General features: G+C 41.2%; 1 protein-coding gene across 1 annotated transcript in view; it reads right to left on the reverse strand.

Moving 5' to 3' along the window:
- Positions 1 to 19,952, reverse strand: part of CNNM2 (cyclin and CBS domain divalent metal cation transport mediator 2) — a 178,032-nt gene that overhangs the window by 17,353 nt on the left and 140,727 nt on the right. Inside the window, exons 2-5 of the mRNA XM_074959433.1 lie at positions 12,972 to 13,115; positions 8,303 to 8,440; positions 6,004 to 6,173; positions 2,428 to 2,521 (exon numbers count right to left, since the gene is read on the reverse strand). Coding sequence (XP_074815534.1) covers positions 2,428 to 2,521; positions 6,004 to 6,173; positions 8,303 to 8,440; positions 12,972 to 13,115 — 546 coding nt within the window. The remainder of the gene's footprint in view (positions 1 to 2,427; positions 2,522 to 6,003; positions 6,174 to 8,302; positions 8,441 to 12,971; positions 13,116 to 19,952) is intronic.

The raw sequence follows: 19,952 nt of genomic DNA on the forward strand, positions 1-19,952 counted from the left end.
AAGGGGAACAGCTTCCAGACCTACATGGAGAAATTACAGCCACTTTATTTATAAGAGTTCATCCTGGACATAAAATCTCAAAATAAAATGTACTCTCTTAACATATAGAAAAATGCATCCACAAACTAACGGCTTTGCTACTGGAAAAGGGACTGTAGAAAAAGTAATAAAATACAGAGCCACTAGCAGTCAATTTAAAACAAACCCCAGATGTATGCACTTGGAGTTTGGTGAGAGGAAGACCAACATGGATTTCAGAGCAGGAGGGCCCACCCTGGGAAAGATGCAATGACACAATCTATGGTGGAGTGGTGGGATCCCTAAAAAGACAGGTGTCGTCTGAGTGCAAAAACTGGAATGAAGGAAGGAAGAACCCAGAATATGTCAGCAAAAAAAGGACACAAGGAAGTTCACACTGAATAACAGTGGCCAAAGGACAGCTGTGAAAGATTTTCCAGTGAAGTGTTGGTACATGTGAGGTGAGAGATGATGCTCTAGCATACCCCCAGACCCAGCTGTATTGTAAGAGCTGAACCTCAAAATGAGGGGAACGGGGAGGGTGTAACACACACACACACACACACACACACACACACACACACACGACTGTTTCTAGAGCACAGACAAAACTCTTCCAAGGATCTGTCATTTAGCAAATCTGCTGTTCAAAAACCTACAGGGTAGCAGTAAGATCTATTAACTTCAGCACACATAATCAAGGAACAATTGCTCTCTACTTTGAATGTGAAATTGCTAACATATATTCAGAAAAATGTCAGCTAAATGGCAACATAGATTACTGCTTACATCTCATATGTCCCAGAGAATTGCTTTTGTCTTTGGAATTTACTCTAACCATCTGCTCTTACAAGGAAATGATAATACCTTATTTATATAGAGTACTTTTCATCCTAAAGGCTCTCAAAGCCATTTAACAATATATACTGAAATCATTAACCCACTTTTGAACTGCAGCTATTTCTTGGGTGGAACATGGAAGGTATTTTACTCCAGTAACACCAGAAATAAATTTCTGTGTGAGTGAAGAAAAACTTGTTCATTTGAAGCCATTCAAGGAATTTTAGGTGGGCAGAATGTAACTGCTAGACTAAACCACCAATATTTATGAAAAGTGTTGTGGGATTTTTAAATACTTCAGCTGATCAGAATCTTGTTTTTTTTGTCTCTAGCTGAAAGGCAGCATTTCCAGCAATAAAATATGCCCCCTGGCACCATGGTGGAGGCAGTGGCTCAATACTGTCTAAGATGGACAGGTACTACCCACTGAATCACTAACATCGTTTTCTGCAGCACTTGAGATTTCTGGGAGGTCTCCCATTAGACACTGAGCCAGCCCAACCTAGTTTAGCTTGTGAGATTTGACAGAATCACAGCCCAAGGTGGTACAGAGAGAACAGCATACTTATAGAGACAATTGAAGTGTTACCTTTACTTCTTGTAATCAGGGTTAGCCCACAGTGAATGTCTAATACATACTTATGTGATGGAGGTGGCTTGACAGGGTACCTGGCTCACAAGATTATGGTTTTTGTAATGAGGGTTCGCCTGGGTCCCAACTTGCTTTTCTCATTGTGGTTGCCCACATTTTTACTTACACATATTTTAAAGAAGATACATTTCTGTGCAAGTTGGTTGTATGGGCTGATTTTCAGCATCTTTGCATGATGGGAAAATCTCTCTTCCTCATTCTAGTATAACTGATAATTCTCAGAATCTCAGGTTTGTTTCACAAACTTCAGACTTGTCTACATGACAAGTTACTGCCCCGCAAAGCAGGATGCCAATCTACAGTGCACCAGCTTGCCACGCAGTAATGCCCGACATGGACACTGCTATACTCTGGGGCTTTCAGTACGCTGTAGCAGCATCCACATGGGATGTTACTGCGCAGCAAACTGGTGTGCTGTAGATTTGCACCTGGGCTTGCTGCACCGTAACTCGCCATGTAGACGATTATTAAGATATATCATTATTCTTTCCTGATATGTGTCATTTTCATTTGACAGCACCATATGTCTTTCTAGTACTTAGTATTACTTATTCTGTTCCTTCAGCCCCTATTGTGCTGCTATTAAAAACAAACAAAAACCCCCAAACCCAACTGTCCCTGTATTCAAACAGAAAAACAGATCACTAACTAGCAGACTTCTTGTTTGCCTGGAATCTGGCAAACTTGTGACAACTGGTCAGATTTCATGAGTTAATACCACAACCATTATCAATCTCTCCCAGGTGTGAAACACCAGGCAGCTAGTTACATTGGCAGGATGCTACCATGCATTGTGGATGCCAGCTGCATCAAACACCACAGGGGTCTCTCCTACACAGCTCCCTCCATCCACATTAACAGTGAGAGGCATGCTTGGGCATGAAAGAATTTCAAAAGCAGAAGGTAAGAGAACATACCTGGCGATGCTGTGAGGGCCATCACCCCATAATAGGAAAAAGCACCAGCTTCAAACTTCATTCCCTCTTTCCCAGCCTCCACTTCCACTTTCCCCTGTTGAGGAAAACGAGAGAGCCATAATTAAAAGGGGCCTCAAGCATCCCAAAGATCCAGAGACCTTATAACAGGCTGGCACCCTGAAAGCTGCAGCCTTGCCTGAAGTGGCAATTTAGGGTTAATTCCTGCCTTCTGCTGAAGTCCGTAAAAATGCACAGACAAGGGTAGAACTTTCCACCTCAAATCAGTCCCATCGCCCCACAAAACTTTCCAGCCTCATATCTGCTCCAGCTAATTTAACTCAGCAAGGTGGGTGGGCTCATCACTGCAAAGAAATATAGTAGCTTCTCAGTGGCACTTTTTTCCACTTCCAAAGAATGTTTGTGCACCACTAAGCCATTTACTTCGAACTGAAGGGAAGGAGTGGTCTCCAAGTCTGAGAAAGCCCATACTTACACACAGTTTGTCCATCAAGACAGATCTACTCATTTCAGGTAATTGCCCAAAATTCACACAAGGCCCTTCCGAACACAAACACAGGAAATCTCAACTGGGAATGTGAGTAAGCTCAACATATTTTGGGAGGCTGAAGTTAAGGTTGTATGCTTTCCCACACAGAAAAGAAATCCACAATTCCTGAAAGAGTCCCGAGTCTTCTTTCTCAAGGTTCTTTTTGGTTAGTTGGTTTCCAACGGTTTTACAAATTCCACATCCCTTGCTATTTGATACTGACTTTTATACAGGATCTTATCAAAGGATCCCAAAACACTTTACAAACTATACACAAGTATATCACCACAGAAATGCAGCCGCTTCTGGTGTGGAACACAGAAGTTATTTAACAGCACATAACCACTCTATATCCATGAGTCTAATACAGAAAAAGAACAGAAGTATCTATTCTAGAAACGTATTTTTAATGTTCAAAGTATAAAATTAGAAGCTTCAGTAACTACCTAGTGGGACCCTATTTTCAACGCCACCCCCAGTGCAGTGACACCACTAGTGGATTTTGGGACAAGGGAAGTAGAAATCTGATTCCATATCAAGCTGAAACTATATTTTGCAGGAGGAAGGAAGGGTAAACAGAAGTTAATTAATTACTTGCAGTGTTCTCGGTCTCTGCTGGGCTGGAGAGAAGGAACAGACTGGGTCCTCCCACATGTAATGGATAAATACGCCACTGAACGGATAGTCAGGTCAAACTGAAGCTAAAATTTAGGTTTTGTAAAAACAAGCTTACACTAAACCTAAGACCAATATCTATGTTTCCAAGTGTTTTTTTCAGTTCAATTAAAAACCATTTAAAAATAATCAGCCTTGTCCATCAGTATTTTCAATCCAAACTATGCAGCAATGTGCTAGTGCAGTAAAGTGCAATCAAATTATCTAGTCTAATTGTCCAAAATGAGAGTAGCGCAAAAAGGAATCCAACAGCATAAACAGGTCAGAAGTACGTTTGATCTTTATAATTATTTCAAAAACATACTGTTAATAATTTGTTAAAAATACAATGCTCAGCCTAGTAGAATCAATTGAGTAATTACTGGCAATTATTCATTGCACAGTCATAGATTCCACCCCCGAAATTAGATGTCTGCAGGCAGAATCCTCACATGGGAGTCCCTTTGAAATTAATGGTTGGAAAGTTTGAGCTGGCAGTTAGCTGTAAAAATGGGCCCTCAATTCTGCGACCTAGTTATTTCATTAGTTACACACTCCAAAAATGTCACCCTTGCCAAATCTGGGCCACACGACGAGCATGCGGCATGCTGAGCAGCTTGATAGCTGAGAATCAGGCAGCAAAATTTCACATGCATGATACTAGAAATGTCCTGCCACACTTTACAGGTCTGTCTTTGCATTTTTGCCAACATTGTTTAATGACACAACATGGATTTTGAAGAAGAAAAAAAAAGTTACAAATTGCTACATAATGTAGTGCAGTGGAAGAGATGAGCCTATCCAGTGGAAATAAATTACAGTTCAGAAATCAGTTAAATAGACTATTTGAGATTAGATTAAATTAATTTACAGAACTGTACATTTGTTTTCTTGTATATTTCCTATGTGAAAGAGTATTAATATACCTTGGGACATCCAGATCAGAGACTGACCATATTGCCAACCAAAGGGAAGTACCTATTATATGCTGATACTTGTTCTGCTAGAACCAAACCTTAGTACCACTTTCACAGCGTGTGTCTTTTTATACACTCACTTTCAGATGTGACACAGGCATGTAGAAAAGTTTCTTCTAAAAACAGCATGCTAGTTTTTACTAATCATATGCTTGCTTATTACAAGATGGTTTGTTTGTCTTAATGTGTGCTCTTTATTATGCCCATGCAATACTGCATCCTACAGCACTTGATCTATTATCTTGCCTACAGTGTATTTCAAGCTGCAGTGATCCACTGCAGAAGTGTGGGAGTTCACAGAGCTGATAATTCCTCATGGAAAGCAATCCATATTAACAAAGCTCAACTGGATACACAGCACTACATTTTTGGTGCTCCTTTCATTCTTTATTACTAAGATCATGGAAAAATAAAGACATCTTTATGTTTAATGCCACATAAGAGAGTCTACAACCCTGGTTTACAGTATAAGTTATAGTACTATAATGTTGTTTTGAAAGCTATTTTGTAAACACAACTGAACCCAGTCTACTCTGAGATTTGAGAAGTTAGCACCTTTCCAGCAAGATCCATGTTTAAATACCATTCTTGCTAGAAAGGTGCTATTGGGTTTCAATCTCAGTGTAGACAAGTATTCCTATGCGCCTGCTGCTTATCTCCTGAGGAGTAAAGTTCAGGAGATGAACACTGAAGAAATTAATGAGAAAATATACTTCCTAATCTCGAAGACAAAAGAGTATTTCCTCATCACCTGGGCCTGTAATCTCATTAGATCACACAAATTAAGCAGGGTCAGGCCAGGGTTACTGCTTGGATGGAGGACCTCCAGGAAAACCCACAGGGCTGGAGAAAGCAATGTTGGCAATTCAGTAGGTGGCGCTCTTCCCTAAATTAATACTGAACGATTGTGCTGTGATTCTGGAGATGCAGACTTTCAAACATAAAAAATGAGTTTTTGATCAGCTATCAAACATCCCACGGCACTTTTTGCAAGGAAAAAAATGCATTCGCTAGAGTGTCCTGGCCAAATGTCAATTCCAGTCATTACATTTTGCCTACCAATGTTTTCCCAACTGTTTCAACTGGACACAAAATTCTTCTTCGCTGCCTGCCCAAATAATACTGGCTGCATTTCTGTTGCAATTTTCAACAGATGATCCTTTTTGAGAAGTAGGGGCCTATTATCCACACCGTACAGAAGGTTAAAATTGAGTCTGGGAGCAGTTGAATGAGTTGCTCAAGGTTAGCAACTTAGCAAGAGTGTCAGGAAGAGAGGCCTGGTGGCCTGGCTCCATACCTTAAGAAGTAGACTAACATGACGATTTAAGTTTAGATATGGAGGGGAAGGAGTAAGGAGACAGATATCATGATACACATATATCTAGTCATGTGCCTGACCTGTAAAATGAGAACAAAGTAGTCGACAGGCTTGTTTCTCTGGTAGAGGTAGTATTCTGGGGCTTTCTTGTTCTTCTCATCGTATTTCAGCTCCTGGATGACATGGGGATGTTTTAGCAGCCTTAGGAGGATCTTCTCTGACATCTGGGATGGGCCAAATGCTTCTACTTCTAGAAACACAAGACATAACTTGGCATTACACCTTACGTGCATGGGGATGAATTGGCATTAGTTGTTAAGAAACATGGAAGCAGAGGCATATGTTACAGAATTGGAGTTTTCCTGTCTTTTAAGCCTCTTAGGGTACGTCTGCACAAGGATAAGGACCCATGGCACGACTGCACGTGACCCAGGTCAGCTGACTCGGGTGCAGGCTTTGGGGCTAAAAATTGCTGTATGGACACTTGGGCTCTGGAATGGACCACCCTCAGCCCGAGCCCAAACATCTACACAGCAATTTTCCAGCCTGAGCCTGAGTCAGCTGACCTGGGCCAGCCACAGGGTTTTATCCCTGTGTATACATACCCTGTGGAAGAGTTTCACGGGAAAACAAGACCTACTGCAGTTCCCAGATATTACAAATGTATTTGCCCTCCTTGAGTTAATAACATACATTTCAGATAACTGAGAATGATCTCCCCAACATGAAGGGAAAAGGAAGAGGAATTTGCCCAGCTGAGAGCTCAGAAAGCCATAGTTGTTCGGGCTTGCTCATGGACTGTGAAGGGAAGGGGTTTACAGTTAGGGTCCCGAGGACCTTTCAGTTTGGTTTTGAAATGATGTTAACGTGGATTCATTATTTATTGCATTTGTTTCTAAAGGTCTCTGATTGTTCATAGACCTAGAAAATGGCTATAAATAGGCCCACTGAGTAAACCCAAAGAAGAAATAAAGGAAAGGTGCCACAGCCCACATGGGGACAGCGGCTCAAAGTGAGAGGCAGAGTGCAGGCAAATTCACACCAGTGGGATTAATGCATAGCACACAGAACACACCTTATAATCTCTTGCTCTTATTGGTCAACCTTCCCAAGGAGAGCTATTTGAAGCGAAAAAAGCCCAGCTTTTGGTGGGATGGATTAGGCCAGGGACACTCAAGAAGTAGACATGCAAATTGCCAATACTTGCTAACGCTGGTTTCAGATCAGGACTTTGGAGACACAGGACTGTCTGCAGATCCTGGTCTGCATTTAGAACAGTCCAACCAAACTGAAATATCTGACTTACATAGCAATGCCTCCACAGCCAGACTTGGATTTAAATTATAAAATCATTTTACATTTCCTAGACAAGCACAGAAACAGCACCACCAAATTAAGTCAATAAAAATCTGTCAAGACGGTGTTTGGGAACTTCCATCGAACTTCGTGCACATAAATGAATGAAGTGCTATTTGTTATTAAAGCCGCGTCTTCCTGTTGAACGGTTTTCTTTCACTGGAAGCAGCAATGGTGAAAGGTGCTGACTGAAAGGCCTGTACATGGAAAGCCACTGCCTACACACCAAACAGGTACAGCATGAGCAATAGCAGGTCAAGCTTCACACACACTGCTGCTAATGGGTCTTATCTCTGATGCAGAGAGACCAGCTCTATGATGAAAAGAAAATCCAGTCGCAGTAGCCTACGCAATCCATGGGCTCTTTGCAAAGACTGCCCAGAGGGGGACCAACCATCATGGTGGGATTTGGGAATGCAGACATCTGCCCACTAAAAACTGGACTGAAGCCACCAACTCATGCCCCAGAGGCCAACAAGAAATCCATTTTAAAAATACAATTCCACAACCTGTTCAATTTGCATTTAATTTGCAAAGAAAGATTTTCATTTTCATTCAAAGCCTCATGGAACAGGTTACACTTTCCCCCTAAAGTCCAGGATCTCTTCCCAGATGAGCCACCAAACGGGAATTACAGTCAGCAGTCCAGTGAACTGGCCAGTTGGCACAGAGTCCTCATTAGTTTGTTCCCTGAACTCTCCCTAGTGGGGTGTACTTGCTAGTCGTTAACCTGACTGACTCTACACATGCAGTGTGGCACTTGCATTCAACCTTACCTTTCAGACCAATTTAAAGTTACTGGTCCACCCCTGGTAAATGTCTCAGAGGGTTCATGCCGACACTGAACACAGGAGAGGAGAGAATTTAAAAAGAAAACACAAAATACACAAAAGTGGCATTATTTGTCACCCCATTGTCCAGCCTCCCTCCCTGCCAGCACTGCCCACTGGCCTCGCCAGCCTCCACTGACAATCTAGCTCTCAGGCACTTGTGTGATTGCAAGCTGTGATAAGCCGTACTTGCCTGTTGCCAGGAAACGGTGCATTGCCAGGAGGAGTTGTGGTGATATTTTAACCTTCATCTCACTGTCTGTCTGTTTGAAGGCAGAGAAGTCCTGCTTCCTGTCCCGATGTGCTACTTTCTTTTTTGTCTTGTTATCAGCTGTGGAAGGGAGGGTGGGAAAAGGAAGGAAGCAAAGTCTGTTAGAACAGGGTCCAATATGAGCTTGACTAAATGTAGTTGTCTGAGGCCTTGTCTACACTACAGGGAAAAGTTGATCTAAGCTATGCAATTTGAGTTACGCAAATAGCATAATTCAAGTCAATGTAGCTTAGATCTACTTACCGCGGGGTCCACACTATGCGACGTCGACGAGAGACGCTCTCCCATCGACTCCCCGTACTCTTCTCGATCTGGTGGAGTACAGGAGTTGATGGGAGAGCAATCTGTGGTTGATTTAGTGGGTCTTCACCAGACCCAATAAATCGACCGTTGATGCATCGATCGCCGTGCGTCAATCCCCTGGTAAGTTTAGACAAGCCCTAAGACAATCCAAACTGCAACAGCCATCTAGAATAACAAACAGGACAGAGAGACCTCCCTACAATATACTCAAAGCCGATTATATGAGTGATAAAACTTTAATTGTACTACAGAACTCATCTTGCATTTGCTCCACAGGGTGTGGTCTCAGGCAGCAGCCCAGAATCTCACCAATTTCAGTGGGATGAAGGAATCTGCCTGTGGAATTTGGACTGGAGGACCATGGCCTGTATTGTTAGACCTAGTGGAAGATCTTGTTCTCAACATTTTTACTAATGATAAACAGAGAAATCATTTCAGTATCTGTAGCAGTCACTTTCGTTCTCCTATGCACATTATAGGAATACCTTGCAAATACTCAGGTTATTTAACTGCAGACTGAGCTATTTAATGTAACTGATAAGCATTAAAGAACCACCATGGTATGCTACCCCCTGACGGTACAGATCATTATATCTATTTTCTATGTATTATAAAATATTTCACACACGCTATGTTAAAAGGTTGTGAAGTCAAGCACTCAAAAGTTAGTCTTAATTCTGGTATTTCCTATCTGTGCAACTTTCATTTGGCCTCCTTGTCCATACGTATTATGGTATAGTCTTTCGTTACACAATCACATCCATTCTTGGGCTTCTCATCTCAGTCCCAGTCTCCTCGGGTTCTTCCCTTCCAAGCTCCTTATCCGATTTGTCTCTTCCCCTTGCCCTGGCCTCCAGTCTTAACCCCCTCTCACACTGCTGGTCCCAACTGCTCTCAGACCCAATCTCCCTCTCCTGTCTCCTTATCCCACTCTTTGCCCAGCCAATGCCAGTTCTCCCCCTATACCCCGGCTCCTCGCCAGATCTTCCTCTCCCCCCAACCCCACTGGTTCTCAGTCCCAATCTCTGCCAACCTACTGGTTCCAAGAACCCCCACCTCATTTCCTCCCAGCTCCTGTCCCCTTGCCCAGTCATTTCCTGTCCTTCCCCTGCATGCTCCCAGAGGCACTCTCCCTTTCCCCCTAACCTCCTGGCTATGTCTACACCCCAGTCTCAGGCTATGTCTACACTACCGCGGTAAGTCGACCTATGCTACGCAACTCCAGCTACGTGAATAACGTAGCTAGAGTCGACGTACCTTAGGTCAAGTTACCGCAAGGTCTACACCACAGGGGGTCGACGGGAGAACCTCTCCCATCGACTTACCTTACTCTTCTCATTGGGGGTAGAGTACAGGGGTCGACTGAAGAGCCATCTGCTGTCAATTTGGTGGGTGTTCACTAGACTCTCTAAATTGACCGCCGGTGGATCAGTCTCAGAGCGTCGATCCCGGCTGTAGTGTAGACCTGCTATCAGTTCCTTCTCCCCCAGTGGCTCCTTTTTCCATTCTACATTCCTCCCCCGAGTCTACCTCTTGTTCCCTGAGCATTTGAATCAGATGTTTCCTTCTCAACACTGCACAGGCTCCTCCACGCTACCAGGCCTCACTGAGAGCACAGCAGAGACAGACTCCCTGCTCTCAGTTCAGGTGCCCTGGCCTGGTACAGCCCAGTGGCAGCAGCCCAGAACTGCATATGCCCCAGGCTGAAGCATGATCAAAGCAGATAGAATCTTTGGGAGTCTACTGAGCATGTGCAAACTGCAATTTTTCAAAGGCTTACAACTTAGCCAAATTTGGGCAGATTTTCATGGGGATGGCAAAAAGCCCATCCCTGACACAAAGCCCACCCCTACTGGCAAATTTCATGTCCCTGTCCCAAAGCATGGGGGCACTAGAATGTTTCAAACAAGAAGTTGCTAGAAATTTTTAATATGGGCAAAATGAATTTTTGCTTTGCCTGGTTCTTGGAAATAGCTGAGCCATGTTGACTGAAAAAATGTGAGCCTGACGCAGAGACCCAGCAAGGAAAATTTCAGCCCAGTTATAAGTAACTGAAACCAGATGGAAGATGGGAAGCGTCAGGTAACCTTAATTGTAGGCAGTGCCATGACACTTGTCTATAAAACTACACACACAGAGTGATGTTTCCCATACAAGAAGCTTGACTAGAGTTCAGGTTGCACAAGAGTTAATTTCCACCCTGTTACAACATACTCACTAAACATTAAGGAAACCTGCAGTTAAGACAACATTAACGTCAAACCCCACAAAATTTATATGCTTTACCTCCTACTCACAGTTCATATACCATGCACAAACCACTTGTACTTTCCATCACTACACTGATTTGGAGTGAATACTTGGAGTGAGTACTAAATAATATAAATACAAAATACTGGTGGAATGGATTCTAGTACTTCATAATGAACCAACAGGTCCCTTGGATGCTTTCTATTAATTTACAGCAGATGGTTTTGGATGGCCGCAGCATCTTCCAGGAGGCCAGGAGAGTTCTCTACTATTTGTATTATACTGCATAAACGTACAATAGTTAAACTTTCCAAGGAAGAAAAATTTCACATGGACTTATGTTCACCAGATCTAATTTATCAGCCTACAAAGACCATGAAATACAGAGCCTAATTTTCTGGCCCCTTTCATAGCATTAATACAGTCAACCCCTTTTTATTTTCGGTATAAAATACAGAATAATCCAAATTATTGCTCTTTATAAAAAAGCAAAAAAGCTATACCAAAAAGCATAAACAGTACCTCCCACCTCTGGGAGCACTCCACTATCATCAAAGAGGCAGGTATAATACATCCAAAGGGAGGATGTTTTTGCAGTGTAAATGAAATCATAAGATCCAACTGTAAAGCATTAAGCCACAATCCTATTGAATGGACAATTAGAAGAGTTGATAGTAATGAGAGTTCCATCACACAGATGGTGAATTCTAGATGTATTATAACACTGCTCTTATATTGGTGCTTTTCATCGGTAGGTCTCAAAGCACTTTACAAAGGAGATCAGTAATATTATCCCCATTTTACAGGATGAAGAAACCGAGGCACAAAGCAGGGGGCATGCATGACTTGCAGAAGGCCACCCAGGAGGCAAGAGCCAGGAATAGAATCCATGTCTCCTGAGTCCCAGTCCAGAGCTCTATCCACTAGGCCATATTGCCACCTTATAAAACACACTTAAGGTAAGAATATTATGTCTTAAAGGACTGCCATACAGGAACTTCTGGGCACCTGAATACTGGTAAGATACTGACAAACTGAAAGTGGTTCAGAGAATAACATACTATTAGGAAGCTGAAGAGATGGACCTAGGAAAGATTCACTTAATATTTACAGAAGGGGAAAAGAACAGTGAACCAAAGGATATCTGAATAGCATAGGGGTATTTCAAATGATTATTTGTATTGTGATCATGCTTGTAGGCCCCAATGTGCTAAGCCCTACACAAACACACAGTAAGAGACAGTGCCTGCCCCCAACCAACTTAAAGAACAGTTAAGACAGATAAAGGACGGGAGAAAAGAAGTACTGCATTTGTAACCCAGTTGTACATGTGGGAAATGGGCAGAGGGAGAGATTAGGTAACTGGCCCACAGTGAGACAGGAAGTCTGATGGAGCTGGGAAGGGACCCCAGATTTCCGGGGTCTCAGTCTAGGGCTCTAACCACGACACCTTCCTTCATCTCAAAATATATTAATATTAAGGAGGGAAAGAAATTGTATTAAGTGGTGCAGGGAGAAATAATTACGGGCTGAGTAATCACAGTGCTCTGAAGGAAAGTACCTCATCACTACTGTGTCCCTACCAATTCACTGGCAGTGACCAACTCTAAAGAGAAATCATCCAACTTTCCTCTATGAAAGAATGGGAGTAGTACTGAGAGCTCCCAAGGGTGACGTGGATATTAATCAAGGAGAGGCATGGAGATCTCGACAGGCGCAATAAGGACACAGAATAGGATTGTTGGAGGTGGGGAAATGATAACTGAAGAAAACTGAAGTTTTGCTCACATAAACCATTGAGATTGAAGGGTTCCACAAAAAAACTGTCCTGTCTCAGCTAGAGGGTCATGCAGAGGGGGCCATATTGCAGAAATGAAAATGTCGTCAGCCAGCATGTGGATTTGTGTGGAAATTTGAGTTTCTAGATCTTAAGTAATATGTCATCACCTCTCCCAAAACAAATTAGCTAGACCGAGAACAGAGATTGGAAGAATTCTCTTTGATGTTTAAAGAAAAAGCACAAAATACTTCTACTCACTGTACAAATCAGTTTCATCTAGAATCTCAGACTTGATGATTTCTTCAATCACATCTTCTAACGTGACAATTCCCAGGACTTCATAAAAAGGGTCCCCTTCCCCTTCATTGTTGACTCGCTGTACTATTGCCAGATGAGATTTGCCTGCAGGGAGACAGATTAATAATTATGACTTTAGACTCAAAGATTAGAAATGGAATTATGAGCAAAGGATAAAAATAGACACTCATAAGAAACCGTGTTTCACGCATTCTAGAACAGAGCAACCATAGTCCAGTAGATGCTTAAAGGGATACTGTCAAGTAGAAGAAAAAATACATCAGATTTCCATATGAAAATGCCGTTCCTGTTGCTGTCACAAGTTGCCTCTAAGATTACCAGAGCTGAACAGTTAGACATATTGAACATTCCTCCCAGTTTCGCAAAAAGAAAAGCTTATGCTCAAATAAATTTGTTAGTCTCTAAGGTGCCACAAGTACTCCTTTTCTTTTTGCAGATACAGACTAATACGGCTGCTACTCTGAATCCTCTCAGTTTGTTTACCCTGTGCATTTGTCAGCACTTGGTGTTAAGTCCATTTCACTGTTTTGTTGATGGTCAGCTTCACTTCCTGTCTTGTACACCAGCACCAGGACATCACACCCCTCCACTGCATTGCACAGAGCTTCCATACATGCATTTCCTCACACTCTAACATCAGCAACAAAGCTGAAACTGAAGTAGCAGCAGGCAGGTGTGTGCAGAGGGCAGATGTGGGGGAGGAGAGGTAGGTCCGATTGTGTTTGGTGGCAATGGTCTGTCTCTGCCTTCTTCTCCCCCCACCACCAAACAAGAGATTGGCAGTCAAGTAGACAAGCCCATAACATTATAATTTTTTTTTTTAATGTAAGGCATACTATTTAAAGGGAGTTTTTTCAGAAAACAGAGTATTTTGAAATTAAAAAGAATTCAGGCTGACGTCAAAGTACGTCAGATTACAGCAAAGAGGCTAAAGCTGAAACGTGACACGCGAGTAGCAATGAAGCTCCCTCCGATTTCACAGTGCACTAACAACTCTTAAAATCTTCTCTGCCACCTACGGTATCGTTTTGTTTCATAGAACATGATAATGCCATGGTCACAGAATGAAAGAAACGCATTTGATAGCCAATTTCTATAGCCATCACTGAAACTCACTTAACGGCAAAGCCATGTAGAAAAATGCCTCAGACTCTAGGATCAAAGAGTTTGCCAAGACACACCCAACCAACCAGACCAGAGCTACATGCTGAAGCACAGGTATAGTGGTCTCAATGTATGTAGTCTATTACGAACTGGGCAATATTATGTTGCATCCCCTTTGTTGGTCTCCAGCCTGGCATCTAAGCCACCCACTCTGCGATCCATGGAACATAACCAAAATAGTCCAACTTTTGTTTCCTTTGCTCAGACCCCTTTATAGGCAATAATGTCTGGATGCATAAGGATTTGGATTATTAGACTAACAGGCATTCAAACTATTCCAACCCAGGCTCACTCATGCTCAAAGAATGAAAATATCTTGAACAAATTAGACCAGAGAGGAAAACTTATCAACGACTGATATAAACACTGCATCAGGTCAAGTCAATTCACTTCGGTAAGATTTTCACATCTGCTTTCCCAGGGACCCAACATAAGCAGTTAAAAACAATTCTTGGTGAATGCTGTCTGTCGAAAGTTAAATTCTTTTGCTATTCCCAGCTTGTAATCATTTAAAAGGAATTTTCCAAAGCAAGGTCTAATATTAGACTCAAAATGAAGTTTCCATTCCACTTAGGCGATATTCTCACCAAACTAACTACTGCATAATCGGATTGTCTTGGAGCTACTCGTTTAGATGCAGATGGACATACTTTAAATACCAGCTCCACAGAACCAATGAATCTTATCTTGAAGAGACCTTATTCAAGAGTGAGTTATTAGAATGATTATTTGCAATTTAAAAGATCAACATGCTTAGTGAGCTGAAAGTCTCACTGATCTCTCTTTACCAGCATTTCTTTCTTTGTGTCCCTGGTGAGATTTCCAGATCTCTCAACCTCTCTCAAGTTCTCAGGAGACACCATTTAAAACTACTGGGCTTTGTTCCCCGCAACTGAGATAACATTAGCTAGATACTGTGCTGTCCACGCATTAACTCTTTTGATGTTAGCCTGAAGATTTGGAGGTAACATCAAGGCAAGCTCCAGAAATCAACACATTTATTTTCAAACTAGAAGGCACCACTCTTTTCAATGAGCTGTTGATTTCTATCACATCCCAGAATGGATAGAAATGAGCATGCAGTCATTTAGATGTTAATACAACAGAATAATAGTTCTAGATCTTAATAAATAGAAGAAAGTATGCTCAGCTCTATACTAGACAGAGGACAACAAGGTCCCTTTCCCAAACAATTCACAATCTATTGAATTGTTTCAGCTCTAGATTATATAAACATAGCCTTTTACTCCATATCTATTGTCCTTTCAGAATAAGGCAGAACTGGTTTATCTAATTTTACATTTCAAACAGAAAATAAGAATCATTTACTAAGTGTGAGGTCACGGAGTTAGAGACACATCTGCCAAGCCATTTGCCACCACTAAACATTTCAAAGTGTAGAACATTCTCCATGACAGAATCCATCTAATCTTTGTATCTGTGGCATCCTTGTTATTTTGGTGGAAGATGCTTAATGTGGGAAGGTGAGCTATTCCACTAACCATCCGTATTTATGCAACTTTCTTTAAGGTTCCTTCCCCACTCTGAACTCTAGGGTACAGATGTGGGGACCTGCATGAAAAACCCCCTAAGCTTATTTTTATCAACTTAAGTTAAAACTTCCTCAAGGTACACACTATTTTACCTTTTGCCCTTGGCCTTTATTGCTGCCACCACCAAGCGTCTAACAAATATATAACAGGGAAAGAGCCCGCTTGGAAACGTTCCCCCCCCCCCCCCCCCCAAAAAAAAATCCTCCCAAACCTTACACACCCTTTCCTGGGGAAGGCTTGATAAAAATCCTCACCAATTTGCATAGGTGAACACAGACCCAAACCCTTGGATCTTAAGAACAATGAAAAAGCAATCAGGGTCTTAAAAGAAGAATTTTAATTGAAGAAAAAGTAAAAGAATCACCTCTGTAAAATCAGGATGGTAAATACCTTACAGGGTAATCAGATTCAAAACATAGAGAATCCCTCTAGGCAAAACCTTAAGTTACAAAAAGACACAAAAACAGGAATATACATTCCATTCAGCACAACTTATTTTATCAGCCATTTAAACAAAACAGAATCGAACGCATATCTAACTAGATTGCTTATTAGCCCTTTACAGGAGTTCTAACCTGCATTCCTGCTCTGGTCCCGGCAAAAGCAACACAGACAGAGAGAACCTTTTGTCCCCCCCGCCTCCAGCTTTGAAAGTATCTTGTCTCCTCACTGGTCATTTTGGTCAGGTGCCAGCAAGGTCATCCTAGCTTCTTAATCCTTTACAGGTAAAAGGGTTTTTCCTCTGGCCAGGAGGGATTTAAAGGTGTTTACCCTTCCCTTTATATTTATGACATGAACTATGAAGGATTTTTTTTTAAAAACAGGGCTGAGCCCTTTTTCACTTCTTTATGATGCAAAAAGAAGGTCAGAGGGGTTTTTGTTTTTTTCCAGGTTTATTTTTTGGCTTGTTACCTCACAAATATCAATTATGTCAAGACTGCTCTTCTCTGGCTTTGCTGGAAGACTTTTTGGCAGGTCACGTTATTGAGAGAGCCAATCCTTTTGTTGAAGGGATGGGTTGTGGAGAGTAAATCTCTAGGAAATACACACTTTATCGATAATGTTAGTCAGTCATTGAAGTAAAATAGATTTTAATAAAAATATATACCCTCTCCCCACATTTTTTATAATTTTATTTTAAAAATAGTTGGACTAAAAGTCCCATCCCGTCTCATCTGGCCGACTTGCACGCTCAACTCCTGTGGTATTGTCATTTCACTGGGTTCCCCAGTCATCAGTCTTTCAGCCTAGACAGCAATTAGCAGGGGGAAAAAAGGCTAAGAGGAAAACCGTATGCCTTTCAGGCCTTCTTTATACATCATAAAGATGCATTATAAGGCACAAAACCAGGTTTTTCTTCCCTTGCAGGCCACCTTTAACAGACCTTCCAGATTTATTAAGCAGAACCAAGCTCCACCTTTATTAGAAGATTACATACATGAAGCAACCAATTTTTGGTCAAATCCTTTAGTGGTAATTTAAAAACAGGTTTCACTGCATCTTTTGAAGCTAAAACTAAAATATATACACAGCTGAGTAGTGATGTAACTCACAGAAACACCTAACCAAACAGACAATCCATAATGATTGGTTAGCATTTTAGGTACAGAACAAAATTTAAAAATAAATATATAGCAAATATATATGGTATTCTCTTACCTCACTTAGACACCTCAAATGTGCCTTTTGCCATGATAAATAGCAGCCATGCATCTACTACTTCAACCTCTTTTTACCTGCCCACTTTAAGTGTCAGTCCGGTGAGATGCTGATTCTGTCAATGCTGCTGAACTGCATAATGGCCCAGACTGCTTGAGAGAGGTGTGCAGCTACTGGGAGACAGGAACTCCTGAGTTCTTACCTCAGCTTTACGGACTCTCTCTGTGGTCTCAGATAAGTAGTTTCATATCTCTGCCTCAGTTTCTCCACTATAAAATGGTGGTAACAGTAACAACTCACAATCTTGCTCCAAGAGCTAACGTTTGTACTGAACTCTGAAGGTGAAATGTGTTAACTGATAATTAGGACAAGAAGGAACGGGCTTAAATCTGTAGCAAGGGAGATTTAGGTTAGATACTGGGAAAAGCCTTCTAACTATAAGCGTAGTTAAGCTTTGGAATAGGCTTCCAAGTGAGGCTGTGGAATCCTCAACACTGGAGGTTTTTAAGAACAAGATGGACAAACACTGGTCACAGCTGGTCTAGGTTTGTTTGGTCCTGCCTCAGCATAGTTGGACTGGACTTGATGACTTCACAAAGTTCCTTTCAGCCCTATATTTCTATGATTCTAATTATTCAAATTATCTTTAGGGGTGACAATAGCTTCTAAGAGAGAATTTCGTTAAGAGCAAATCCCATCTAATTCTATTGTTCAAGAACTTGCAATACTTTGTTTCAGAGTAGCAGCCGTGTTAGTCTGTATTCGCAAAAAGAAAAGGAGGACTTGTGGCACCTTAGAGACGAACCAATTTATTTATAAATTGTAGTACTAGTACTCCTTTTCTTTTTGCAATACTTTGCTCTCTAGGTAGCATACCAGCAAAGTCAGGATTTTGCTCTCTGTCATAACTTTTGCCTTCAGTATAATAAAAAGTATTTTAAAATCCTGAAGGCCCCTAACTGAAATCTCAGTATGTCAGTGAATGTTCTAGATACAATCTTTGTTAGATGGGAGCGGATTCCTTGAAGTTTTCAAAGGGAAGTATTCCAAAAAGAACGGAAGGGAGATCAGGGTTAGAAATTATATTTGAAATACAGAACATACCTGGCCATTCTATTTCTGATGTGGGATCTTCATATTTTACGTTTGGGAATATAAATGTGTGTTAGGTTTTCAGTACACAAAGATGATGTGATCAGAATACTGATCTGGATTGACATACTACACTTTTGTAGGTGACCAAATGCAATAGCAGAATGCCATTATTAACCTCAGCAGTACCAGAATGTTCAACATTACTATGCGGCAGCTGCTATTTATACCACCACCACAAATAAAACAACTTTAAAACAGACAGATGTCAGGAAATAATTGAGCCACAAGGGAGAACACCCACACTTCATTCTGGGCGCTTTTAACTGGGAAGGGATAGAATGAGTATGAGTTGTCAAAGGATAAACTTGTGTTACTGGTGGATAACTGGAAACTCCCGTATCTCTGGAAGTGCAAGGTTTGCTAACTTTGCATCTAGAAAGGAGAGTGCCTTACGTAAGTTCCACAGAGCAGAAGATCTGGTTTGGCCATTTTATTAAAGCCTTTTAATTCAGTATTATTAAAAAATAAGGGACAACATAAGAATTGCCATACTGAGTCAGAACACCACTCCAACTAATCTAGATTGGCCAAGACAGTAGCCAACCACCAGGTATTTCAAATGAAAGCAATCCATCAATAGACAATTATATAATAGCATGACTATATGCAGGAAGCTTTTTCCTAATCCTATGCCGTAAATGCTTGATGATCGTCTTAAAGCTTGAAGGTTTGATCTCTTTTACATCCGATAAGATGTATAAATGAATGGGGAAGATTTTCTAAAGCATAAATGACAGGTGCCAAACTTTCCTTAACTTTCAGCAGGAGTTTGGCAGCTAACAAGTATTTGTGCCTTTGAAAATCTTCCCTGACATTTTTAAGATATGATGATTTAATCCTCATTTGAATCCTAAACTTTCAGTAATATCTTATGGGAGTGAGTTTCACAGGTTAATTGTGCACTGGGTAAAAATTACTTTAATCAGTTTGAAGTTTGTTGTATAACTTCAAGTGAGTTAAAATGTTGGTTCACAGATTCTATGTCCAGAAGGGACCATTGTGACCATCTAGTTACAGGTCATAGCATTCTCCCCAAATAATTCCTGTTTATCTTTACTTATGTATTCAATTACATCCAAGAAAGAATTATTTAAATTGCTTTCCCTACATTACTTTTCTGCTACATGGTGGATGAGCATTAACGCTCTTCTGCTTTCTGAAATCTACACTCTTGTTGTTTGCTTTTGCATTTCACCCACTTTGAACAGAGAGACAGAACTATCTGTTGCACTTTCTAATTATTCTTTGTTTCACTATCTGGTTTGCATGTTCTAGCAAAACTCTGTTTGGATTCAAAACACTGCACGAGAATATTAAAAGGTTTTTATTTAAACAAATTCAAAGGTTCAATAGATGCTTCCCTTTCCCTCACTCCAATCCTATCCCCCAA

The sequence above is a fragment of the Natator depressus genome, chromosome 7, assembly GCF_965152275.1.
Source record: "Natator depressus isolate rNatDep1 chromosome 7, rNatDep2.hap1, whole genome shotgun sequence".
NCBI classification, from domain to species: Eukaryota; Metazoa; Chordata; order Testudines; family Cheloniidae; genus Natator; species Natator depressus.